Source organism: Boleophthalmus pectinirostris, unplaced genomic scaffold (genome assembly GCF_026225935.1).
Source record: "Boleophthalmus pectinirostris isolate CB_2022bp ecotype Guang Dong unplaced genomic scaffold, ASM2622593v1 HiC_scaffold_8, whole genome shotgun sequence".
Taxonomy (NCBI): domain Eukaryota; kingdom Metazoa; phylum Chordata; class Actinopteri; order Gobiiformes; family Gobiidae; genus Boleophthalmus; species Boleophthalmus pectinirostris.
Window position 1 is genome coordinate 1,177,282 of NW_026571515.1, and position 12,500 is coordinate 1,189,781.

Here is a 12,500-nt window from a genome sequence, read left to right on the forward strand (position 1 = left end):
GTGGCAGTAGGTCTGTTCTGTAGATCCGCTCTATGCTGTAGACCTGCTTTGTGCCAACACTGGAACACAAATTTAGACTGGTTTTTGCTTCACGTTTGGTCTTGTTCTTCTAATCAGCCGCACTGTGGGAGGGGCTTGTGTTGGCTGTACGCAGGAAGAGCGAGAGCGTGAAAAGGCGAGGGGCGGCGTGCTGACGTGAGGCAGGTGGACAGGTAGGATGTTTAGGAAGTTGAACCTGCCCTGTGATGCACGCTGGTACACGAGGGCACACGCTGTCGCAGACGAGCCGTGCATAGGGAGCGTGTGTGTTTGTGATGCGCCGTAGAGTCTCCGCGGGTTTCAAATGAGCGCACAGGCTGCACTGAGACGCCCCACACGCTCCTGCACCCGCTACAAGTTTATTACCAACAGCAGCGGCCGGAATGAAATATGATCACACTTGTTGAGTGTCAGACCTCGAGTGAGAGACAAGACCGAGTCCAAACGCGAGTCCGAGACGAGACACGGAGATCTACCCACACGACCTTGGCGATCGACTGGTAGATCACGATCGACGTATTGAGCACCACTGATTTAAAGGAACGAGGCAATTAGCTGCCTGTTGCCACCCGGACGAATATTAGATCACTCTGCCAGTCATTATATACTCCACTGTACTACAGCACGGACACTCCACAATGACATAATGTTTGCAGGTAATAATTAATAATTTTAATTTAAAAAAAAGTGATATTGGATAATTTCTCATGGCACACCTGACGATCTGTCACGGCACACTAGTGTGCCGCGGCACAGTGGTTGAGAATCACTGGACTACAGAACACTTCTTTATACAGTCTGTGATCTGGCACCAGGTGTTTGTCGTCAATGCCGTACTGTGGAACTTTCCAGACACAGCAGTTCAATCTCCATGGAGACAAAGTGTTTTTCACACATGGAGTTCCTCAAGGCTCGGTACTCGGCCCCTAATGTTTGTTCATTCATCTTGAAGTAGGATTCTGAAAGACCCGGTGCACCTTCACCCTCACACTCACCTCACATTCCACACGGATATTTCACATCGATGACTCTGTGCGTCGTTTAAATAATCTGTGTTTTTATTTTTGTTGAGTTGTTGGAGCTGTTCTGTCTGTGTCCTGCGCTCGTTTAAACCAGGTTCTGTGATCAAACCTGAGCCTGTGTCTCCAGACCCTCACCTGATCCACAATTAAATAAATTAAATTCATATTTATGCCGTTACAATTAAATGTGAGTCTAATTGTTCTCAGTAAAAGCTCGACTTTACATGAACATGTTTCGCTCGGCTCTGGGGACACAGGACACAGGTCACTAGGCTGGTCCATCATGGGGAAAAATAAAGTTTCAGATCACCTCAATTAGAACCTGCATCAGGTTTTATCTCCAAAAGATGATTTAAGAAGAAATATGGAAGAAAACGAAGATGATTTCGATCAGACATGTCAAACTCAAACTCACAGAGACCGAAATTAAAAACTGGGACTAAGTTGTGGGACAAACTAAATATTTATTGAAACATTTCAACAACATCTGCTTGTTTTCTCTTCTTTGAAGATCTGTAATATTAAACCTTTTCTTATTCAAATAAATGTTTAATAATAGTTTTTGCTTAAATATTGAATCCAGAACAAGAAAACTATAAAATAATAACATTTTAAATAAATCATGTCTCTATAGTTGATGTGTGTGCAGCAGCAGCAGCTCTGATACATGTTTGATTTGATCTCGTGGGCCAAATATAATTATATCATGGGCCTAATTTGGCCCCCGGGCCTGACTTTGACATGTCTGTTTTAGAGGAAGCTCAAGCTGCATGAAGTTTCCTGTAAACTGACTAATGTTTGTGTCACGTTTTATGGACTTCTTAAGCAACTTTTATGTGTTAAGTCATTTTTATGCAAGTTTCAGTTTGTGTTTGCAGAATAAAATGACACATGATTAGAACAGGTCGTATTTATTTGGTTCTGTGTTAAAGTTTAGATCAGACATGTCAAACTCAGGCCCGGGGGCCAAATTTAGCCCACGATATAATTATATTTGTCCTGTGAGATCAAATCAAATCTGTATTAGAGCTGGCGCTTGCTGGTTACAGATCGACTATAGAGACATGATTTATTTAAAATGTTGTTATTATTTTATATTCTGTTTGTTCTGGATTCAGTGTTTAAGCAAAACTATTATTAAACATTTATTTTAATTAGAAAAAGTTTAACATAACAGATCTCCAAAGAAGAGAAAACATGCAGATGAGTTGGACTCTCCTGGTTTAATCCACAGAGACATTTTCAAGTGTTTTGAACAAACTCTAAATATTCATTAATTTGCATAAAATTTGGACCCAAATATTTTGTCCACATATGGAACCAAATGCAGGTTCTGATCTAGAGAATCTAAAAAAAATGTTTGGACCAGCCTAACAGGTCACTCGTGTTCATAGAATTTAAAATCAAAGACTTAATTTTTTTTTTCATGTTTTATTTTCTTTGTTCTGTTGGAATTCAAGCCCATTAACAGTGACCGAGTTGAGTTGAAACGGACTTTTGTAAGAAACACCTGAGTAAAGTTTCACATGAACTGAATCTTGAATCTCTAACGTTTCTGTGCTGACTCTTTTTATGTGCATTATATTTATTTTTAATGTAGTTGTTTTCTTGTTTTGATTCATCGCTGAAGGATTCTGAATTAGACGTTTTGTGTCGCTTGTGTCAGCTGAACTTAGTCTGAAATGTGAAATGAAGAAAAATCACCCAAAGTGAAAAAAGTGAAACAATTTAAAGCTAAAAACACAAAGGTCCTGGAGCTTTAGAATCCAGTTCAACCTTTTCAAACTCCTGTTCAGACTCGAGCTGCTGCACAAACACTTCAGTGAAAGTTCAGACCGCAGACTGTTTCTATAAATGATAAATGGATGTGACCTGTTTGGAACAGTAGGAAGTGAGCATGGGGGGGATTCAGGCTCCACTGTCTCTGGCTCCAACTCACTTTGTACTGAAAAACTGTGGCTCCTGTTTTCTCTCTGGACCTGCTGCTGTGAGCCTCGTCATTTTGGTCTTAAAATGTTCATGTTAACTCGCTCCACATGATCCACATGTTTTTATTTTTTCATAAATTTTTTAAAATATATTCCAATCATTAATATGGAGCTTCATTTGACTGGAGCTGAACGCTGTGGGTCTTATTTATGCAAACCACAAGGACAAATACATTTATCACGAATCTCAGACTTCTGGTCATCGTACAATTCATACTAGGAAGGATTTCCTGAAAAAGTGATCGTCAAACCTCCATGTTTGTTTTCCCAGTGGGACGTGTCTATTGACAAAGTGGATCTTTTCAAGTCTTTTGAACCATATCACTTTTGTTTCTGCTTCTGATATTGTCATATTTTAGTTTTGGGATTTGGACATCGTTAATTGTTGTGGTTGTTGGATCCAAACAGCGGAAAACGACTCGAGACATTTGTTTGTGAACTTCATAAATGCAAAAGTGAATCAGATGTGTGTGACTCAAACCTCTGTTCAAACTGTTTCTCTTCCCAACAGAATTGAAAAATAGTGAAAGGTGAAGGTGATGGGCAGGATTGATCCACAGGAAGAACCAAAAAGGAAACATTTGTCTGACTAAGAAATCATCCCGAGTTTACAGAGAACATTTTGTATGTGGAGCCACGACAAAACAAAATCCCGATCTCTCGCTCAACCTCGGTTATGAATTTAAAAAGTCAACACCAAAGTGAAAGGCAATCATGCTCTCTACATTCACATTTTATATTTGGAGGCCTTGCAGCGTAGCTGCGTGTGACGTCACCCACAGCGTTCGGCTCTAGTCAAATGAAGATCGCGATGATTTTGAAAATGGACAAAAGAGTGAAATAAAAACCCCAGGATCATTTCGAGCAGGTTAATAAGAACATTTTCAGGTCCAGAGAGAAAAGAGACATAAGATTCTAATGTGACTCAATGTTCATTTCTATAAACATTCTACGCTCCAGACTCACGTTTTGTTTTTTTGAGTTTTCATGTTTTCAGAGTCGTGGTTCTGAACAGGTTATGTTTCACTAAGTATTACAAAGTGAAGTGTAATAAAAAGTACTTCTTTCTGAGCTGTTTTGCACATGTTTTTCATCTTAATAAACGTCATGTTTGTGTAAAATCTGTCATGTTTTTATTCATCAGGTCTGACTGAGGCTCTTTAGTGAGATTAGCCGGACAGTCTTAAAACATTTTTGCTCGGCGGGACACAAACGCAGAATCACACAGACAGATTACAATTACTCTGGTGACTTTCTGTGCTGAGATAAAGGAAATAAAACTAAATTATAATAAATAAAACCAAAATAAATCAACTATCCCATTGGAAATGAATCCTGAAATGTAAATGTACAACTGAACACGAGTGCACAGGAGTAAGGAGCACTGATGAGGCCAGAAGATCCATTTTTAAAGTAACATTTATTGTGTGAAAATCATTTATTGTGTGAAAATGCTTTTAAGTCGATTCTATTTCAGTTCGTTGACAGCTAAAACCCACAAAGTTTGATTCAAAGTTCCAACAGTAGGTTACAACAGGTTTCATTTAAAGCTGCATTGTGTCACTTTTCTGGTGGAGGGTCCGTCAAACGCTTTTAATCCATGTGTCATTCGTTCATTCGTTTTCAAAATAAAACCAAAAATAAGAAAACGAAAAAAAGATTTTCTTCAGTCCGTTATCCATTTTTTCCATTTTTCATTTAAACGCAAAATCGAAAACCGAAAAAACTAATTATTATCTGTTTTTTCATTTTGGTTTTGGAGACAAATAATAAAGAATTTTTTATATTTTTTTTTCATTTTCTTATTTTTGGTTTTATTTTGAAAAACAAATGAAATGACACATGGATCGCTTTTCTCCATGGAGATGTTATTGTTTTGTCTGGATTGTTCCACAGTATGGCATTAAACCTTTCTATCTTCACAGAGACCAAACCAGACTAAGTTAAAGGTCAGATCTGTGGAGAGGCGACCCCACTCACATTCAAAATGCCTTTTATGGGTTTTTGAGTATTTTTTGAGCTTTGAAACCACCTGTAATTGAATAAATGTAAAGTTTAATGTCACACTGTGGAACATCTCCATGGAGAAAAGCATTTGACGGACCCTCCACCAGAAAAGTTACACAGTGGACCTTTAAGTTGACAAAAAATACTATAATATTAAACACATGTACACAGTTGAGTCGTAAAAAAAAGGTTGATTTTGTGTTTAGTTCCAGGTCACAGTAGAGCATGGAAACCCGACCGAAGTCCAACAGGTCTGGATAAATATTTAGAACTTCTACTCTGAGACTGTGAAGTGTCAAAGATCAGACTCTGCACTTCTAGTTTCGATCCAAGTCCAAACTGTGTGATTATTATGTGTGAAATGAGGAGCAAAACTTCAGCTACAAGATTTTTAAAGTGTCAAAGACTGGAGATAAAGTGGTGGGGAAGTCGAGTCGCTGTGGAGAATCTGCAGCTTCAGCTCGATCCGTGCGCTGTGTGGACGTAAACAAACACACATGAGGAACTACTCTCACCTTTTTACTTTTATTTATCATTATTTACAGACGACAAATTTACAAACTTTGTAACAAAGTCTAATTCTTATTTTCGTTCTATCCTGAGTTTGTATTTTGCGTCTCTGTGTCCGTTAGAGGAACAAACAATATCTTACGTGTGTCATTAGGCCCAAGGAAATAGTGTGATTTTAACTGGGTCGGGTTCGATCAGGTTCGGTCACTGCTCCGCGTCAGACGTGGGCCAGACACGGACAGTAAAATTCGGTTGATCCACACTCTAGTACACAAAACCCCTAACAAGGTCCGGGTGGGTGTGGTCTGCTCCAGGTGGGTGTGGTCTGATGCAGGTGGGTGTGGTCTGATCCAAGTGGGTGTGGTCTGCTCCAGGTGGGTGTGATCTGATCCAGGTGGGTGTGGTCTGATCCAAGTGGGTGTGGTCTGATGCAGGTGGGTGTGGTCTGATGCAGGTGGGTGTGGTCTAATGCAGGTGGGTGTGGTCTGCGTGGTCTGATCCCGGTGGGTGTGATCTAATGCAGGTGGGTGTGGTCTGATCCAAGTGGGTGTGGTCTGCTCCAGGTGGGTGTGATCTGATCCAGGTGGGTGTGGTCTGATCCAAGTGGGTGTGATCTGATCCAGGTGGGTCTGGTCTGATCCAGGTGGGTGTGGTCTGATCCAAGTGGGTGTGGTCTGATCCAGGTGGGTGTGATCTGATCCAGGTGGGTGTGGTCTGATGCACATGGGTTTGGTCTGATGCAGGTGGGTGTGATCTGATGCACATGGGTGTGGTCTGATCCAGGTGGGTGTGGTCTGATGCAGGTGGGTGTGGTCTGCTACAAGTGGGTGTGGTCTGATGCAGGTGGGTGTGGTCTGATGCAGGTGGGTGTGGTCTGACCCTGCATTCGATCATCCTTCCGAGTTGGTTTTCCGAGGAAGTTGCCTAGCAACACGCTCGACACGCCCCTTTTCCTGGGACGGCCCGACTCGAACCGCGGTGGCAAAAAAAGTCGACCGAGTAAGGACTCCGAATCAAGAGGCTCCGCCCACTGTGACCTGTAAATATGAAGTGTTTTCATTGTTGTACTTTACCGCGTCTGAGTCACTGTCTGTGGGTTTGGGAGTCGTGTTGTGCTGAGACCAATATTGAACAAATACTTGATTTATCGGGTGTTAATGTCCCTGAGGTTGAACTGAAGAGAAATCATAACATAAAATCAAGTGCAAATTAAAAAAATTAAATTAAAGTGGCAGCGTAATAAGATGAAAATAAGAGGAAAATCATAATCATAATAATAATATCCGACACGCCAAACTTATTAGGCTTCAAACTCAGACATGACATCAAATCCGAGGTCCAAGTTGGAGTCGAAAGATAATTGAATGCAGGGTCATCCAGGTGGGTGTGGTTTTCTCCAGGTGGGTGTGGTTTTCTCCAGGTGGGTGTGGTCTGTTCCAGGTGAGTCCAGTCTCCTCCAGGTGAGTCCGGTCTGAAGCGCGGCTCACAGGTCGGGGTCTTCTCCGTGCAGGGTGTTGAACTCCTCTGCCGCGCTGTACTTGTCTGCTCCTCCTGACCTCCTGAAGCCTGCGGAGATCTCCTCAAACGTGCGTCCTTTGGTCTCTGGGACTTTGAAGTAGGTGAAGACGAAGAAGCCGAGCAGCAGAACCGTGAAGATGATGAAGACGTACGGACCACACAGTTGCTGAAATGAAGAAGCAGTGAAATTAAACAGAGGAACAGAAGAACATTAAAGTTTGTCTGGAGGAAAATTATGAAAATCCATCAACTGTGGACGTGGTGGAACCAGATAAACATCAGCCAACAGATAATGAGGCTGTTACGTCCATTTCTGTTTTTAGAAATAGTTCTAAATAAATATTTCACTTTACAATTAACAAAATGTGAAATATTGACCAATGTTATAGTTTAATAGTAAATATCTCCAAAAGCAAATGTCTTCTTCTCTAAAAAGAGTTTTACCACTTCTGAGTTTATAATTGTCCTTCAGAACTGAACCTAAAGTGGTTAAAATAACAAAGTTTCTTCGGAGTCTCACCTCGACGTACTGGAAGCACATTCCCACCAGGAAGTTTGCCGACCAGTTGGAGAACCCGGCGACGGCGATGGCGGACGGCCGGGGCCCCTGACTGAAGAGCTCCGCCACGATGAACCAGGGGATGGGCCCCGGACCGATCTCAAAGAACGCCACGAAACTGAAGATCGCCGCGATGCTGATGTACGACATCCAGGCGAGCTTCTCCTGAAGGACACAAGATCCACAGGTCACAAGGTTTCCAGGGAAAAGTTCAGGGTCAGAGCGAGAAGAAACATCTCTGTTCACTAAAGAGGCACTGTGGGACTTTTCTGATCACCACCGGCCTGTCTCCATGGAGACGCCTGGAAAGTTTTCATTATGACATTAAACTTCTCACCACAGAGACGAGCAGAACGAGTCAGATCTGTGGAGAGCTGAGCCGCTCTCAGAAAGAACACCTCATTTTAAAATATTTTAGAGTGATAAAAAAACTTTAATTAAAGCAAGAGAGGAATTTTTAATGCCACACTGTGGGACATTCCAGTCAAGACAATGAGTCTGAACATGATTAGAAAAGCTCCAGAATGCTTCTTTAACCTTTAACAGTTTTTCTGTTTTTGACCCAAAATCTGAAATCCTTTTCTCTGCTCAAACTTGAACCATCTCCAGGTTTGTTGCTGCGTCAGGAAATTTAAAATTAAGTAAAGTTAAAGTGACACAAACAGATCAAAGATTTAGATTGAGAAAATAAAAATTTCACTTTTAAAAGATTTTAAAGTGACTCGTTCTGTTTTATTGTGACATAATCATCCCAATAATAAACCCAAATAATCACAGTGACGCTTTAATTAAATATAAAAGAATATCTAGACTCTGTAAAATAAATCTAAAACCTCTGTGTTTGTTTTAGTTCAGACTCAGACTCAGTGTGGAGCTGCAGCAGACGGCAACGTCGTTCAGAGGTCACACACAGAGGTCACCAGAGGTCACACAGGTCACACACAGAGGCACACAGAGGTGGTCACACAGACAGAGGTCAGAGGACAGACAGAGGACAGAGGTCACACAGACAGAGGTCACAGACAGAGGTCACACAGAGGTCACACAGACAGAGGTCACACAGAGGTCACACAGACAGAGGTCACACACAGAGGTCACACACAGAGGTCACACAGACAGAGGTCACACAGAGGTCACACAGACAGAGGTCACACAGAGGTCACACAGACAGAGGTCACACAGACAGAGGTCACACAGAGGTCACACAGACAGAGGTCACACAGACAGAGGTCACACAGACAGAGGTCACACAGAGGTCACACAGAGGTCACACAGAGGTCACACAGAGGTCACACAGACAGAGGTCACACAGACGGAGGTCACACAGAGGTCACACAGAGGTCACACAGAGGTCACACACGCGGAGGTCACACAGAGGTCACACAGAGGTCACACAGAGGTCACACAGAGGTCACACAGAGGTCAGAGGTCACACAGACGTACAGTATGAGGTGGTTTATCAATAAGTACAATTATTTTAGAATTGTTCAGATGAAAATCAGTCCAAACCTTCATGGACTTTTTAAAAACTTTTTTTGTTAAAATTTCTACACCAACAGATACAAAACACTTCATAAAATAAAACGTGATGAGACGTGTGTCTCGTCTGCTCTGTTTTCTCTGGAGTCGTGTTCGTGCGGTGAAACTCACGGAGATGACGGTGAACGCCGTGTTGACGACTCCCGCCCCGATGGTGGCGTAGACGGGCTGAGCGACGCCCGCCCTCTCGAAGATCCCAGTGGAGTAGTAGAAGACCTGCCCACAGACGACAGGGTTAGTGGTTCAAAACCTCATAAGGACTAAAACAGGACTGAACCAGGACTGAACCAGGAGTGTCGGGACAGGACCAGAGGTGCGCCCGCTAGACTGTCGGGTGATCAGGACTGAGACCAGTTTAGTCCTGGTTTGGTCCGTTATCCTTTTTTTTTTTTCCATTTTTCATTTAAACACAAAATCGAAAAAATTTAAAAAACAAATCATTATCTGTTTTTTCATTTTGGTTTTGGACACAAATAATGAAGAAAATAGTTGTTTTTTTGTTTTCTTATTTTTGGTTTTATTTTGAAAAATGAATGAACGAATGAAGCTTTGAAATGGAAAGTAAATTTGCTTATCTTCATGTCTCCTGATGCTCTGAGGTTTGTTTGCTGTGAGTTGTATGGACATGATTTTTTTTTATGGTTTATGTTCAAACAGAAATCTGCAAACTGAACTGCCCTGGGATCAATAAAGTTGTTGATTGATTGATTGGTTATTCTTGTGTTTTGCGGCATGTTGGACTGATAAAGTTGTTGTTCTTGTGTTTTACAGTGTGTCGGACTGACCGCGTTGATGCCGGACAGTTGCTGCGAGAGCTGGAGCAGGACGGCCACGATCAGGGGCTGTCTGTACTGGACCGAGCGCAGCAGCTCTGGGATGGACACGCTCCTCTCCCTCTGCATCCTCTGACTCTCCTCACGCATCTCCTGCAGGTCCTCGCTCACCTCCTCTGTGCCGCGCAGCTTCACCAGGACTCAACACACAAGGACACAACTCACAATCTGAGCTTTAAAAAGGTCCTATAGTCACACAAATCTAACTCCCGTGAGCTTTAAAGGTCCCATCTGATGTAAAATAACTCTTTTCACATTGTGTCTTCTGCACATATTCAAGCACAGTTTGGGTTTTGGAACATCCATTACACAATAGTTCTGAAATCTTCCTGATTTCTTGGATCAGTCACAGACCAGGAACTATGAAAGTCCGACTATCGCTCCTCCCCCCGCCCGTCCTGAGAAAGCACAAGCTCCGCCCTCCAAACGTGACGTAGGCGACGAGTGAGCCGCCCTTCCTCCGCCGTCTCAGGGAGGGAGGGGGAGACAGACGTGACCCTGACAGAGGCAGGAATAAACTTTTATTCATCATGGAGATACAGCGCGTTCAGCCGCATGTGTTGGACCAGGAATCGGACGAGGACTTTGAGGAGCACGAAGCTCAAGCACCGAGTCCACATCAGCTGAACATTACTGATTGGTAAAGTTTTAATAAACACTAGTAGATCAACTTATTATATCGTGTAACTGCAGTGTAGAACAATGAGCTTCTGCTGTCGCTTTTGTTTAGGTTCATGTGGGAATTGTCAGACGATGCGGGGTGGAGGCGAGGTGGATGTGGGTGTGAAGCATTTTCTGTTACGTCAAATGTGTCGCGTCGTCGTTGTAGCAGCTTTAGTTCGTCGTCACGTAGGAGGGTGGCAGAAATACGCTGCAATTTGTTACAAAAATGCCAAATCAATCTAAAAACCACTTCAGTGACCAATCCAAGGCCCACACATCACTCTGAGGAGGTAGAAAGATCTGAAAAGTTGATTTTGCATCAGATGGGCCCTTTAAGTTAAAAGGTTCAGCTCAGTCGTTTTATATGTACTCATAGGTAAATTTGTTTTGCAGATTTGAGCGTCTGGTCCCACATTTCACATTTCATTCATCCAAACGCTACACAATAAACACACAAAAACACAATTATAATATAAAGTGTTGCAGAAGCTCCAGCACAGAATGGTTTTGTTTCATAAATAATTCATTCATTCATCACGTTTGAATGTTGTTCCTCATCAAAAACAGGACTTGTGTTTTGTTTCATTCACATACGTCTGAGTAACTCTTTATTATTAGTCTGTCTACATCTCCAAAGCCCAAAATCCTCTGTTCCACCTTGTGATGTCATGAAGTTGTCATTTTCAACAGTTTGAACAGCTCCTTTTCCCTTTAGTTCATTAGAAATTCGCAACTCCAGAGTCTGAAATGATCCAAATGATTCTAGTGAAAGTGTGTGGAGTTTACAAAGCACAGTTCCTGTATCACCACATGATGACATCACAAGGTGGAACAGAGTGTTTTCAGTTTAACTTGTGTTAAATGTGCAGGTTTGTGTGTTAAACATGTGAATGAAACAAAACACAACTCCAGCTCCTTGTGTGACGAGGAAACCACATTCTGGGCCCTTTAAGGTGGGACTCTGCTGCTCTTGGACCCTCACAGTCTGGGTTTAAAGTGAGTCTGTTTGGGTTGTGGGTTTAAAGCGGGTCTGTTTGGGTCGTGAGTTTAAAGCGGGTCTGTTTGGGTGGTGGGTTTAAAGCGGGTCTGTTTGTGTCGTGGGTTTAAAGCGGGTCTGTTTGGTCCAGTACCTTCGTGGGCCTCGCTCTCCTGCCCGCAGTTGATGAACAGGTATCGGGGGCTCTCGGGGCAGAAGGGCAGCAGGGCGCACTGCAGCAGAGCGGGCAGCACGGTGAAGGACAGGAGCAGGGGCCACAGAGATGAGCCGCCCAGGAGCCACTCGATGCCCAGGATCTGCACGAGAGAGCGGCAAGAACAACGTTTATTTATATTACCGTATTTTCTGGACTATAAGTCACTCCGGAGTATAAAGTCGCACCATCCAAAAATGCCTAATGAAGAAGAAAAAAAACATGTATAAGTGTCAGTTTTTGGGGTAAATGTATTTTATAAAATCAGAGATCAGGAGCAGACATTTCCTGTGTAAAGTTGTAGTAAAAACAATAGAAGAGAGAAAAACAGACTGTTAACGTCACATATTTCACAGTTCTTCAGATAAACTATAACATAAACAAAAGAACAGAACAAGTTTACCCAAATTCTCCATCTCACTCCAAATCACTAAATCCCTTCAATTCTTTATCCTTGGTGTCACTTCTGAACAACTTGGCCAACTCCATTTAAATCTTGCTTTTAGTCCGCAATGAGCTTTTTTGTTTTCTTCTTTGCAATTTGAGTTTCCTTCGCTTTTCTCCTATCCCTCACAAGTTTCTGTCTCACTCCAAACTTTCTTTCTGCTGCTCGATTACCATTTTCGGCTGCA

General features: G+C 42.4%; 1 protein-coding gene across 1 annotated transcript in view; it reads right to left on the bottom strand.

Annotated features, from left to right (window-relative positions):
• Positions 1 to 6,981: 6,981 nt before the first annotated feature.
• LOC110165620 (solute carrier family 2, facilitated glucose transporter member 1-like) overlaps positions 6,982 to 12,500 on the bottom strand; it is a 22,930-nt gene continuing 17,411 nt past the window's right edge. The window contains exons 5-9 of the mRNA XM_055165869.1: positions 11,809 to 11,971; positions 9,968 to 10,155; positions 9,174 to 9,398; positions 7,605 to 7,802; positions 6,982 to 7,250 (exon numbers count right to left, since the gene is read on the bottom strand). Of these exons, the coding sequence (XP_055021844.1) occupies positions 7,050 to 7,250; positions 7,605 to 7,802; positions 9,174 to 9,398; positions 9,968 to 10,155; positions 11,809 to 11,971 (975 nt within the window). The 3' untranslated portion in view covers positions 6,982 to 7,049. The remainder of the gene's footprint in view (positions 7,251 to 7,604; positions 7,803 to 9,173; positions 9,399 to 9,967; positions 10,156 to 11,808; positions 11,972 to 12,500) is intronic.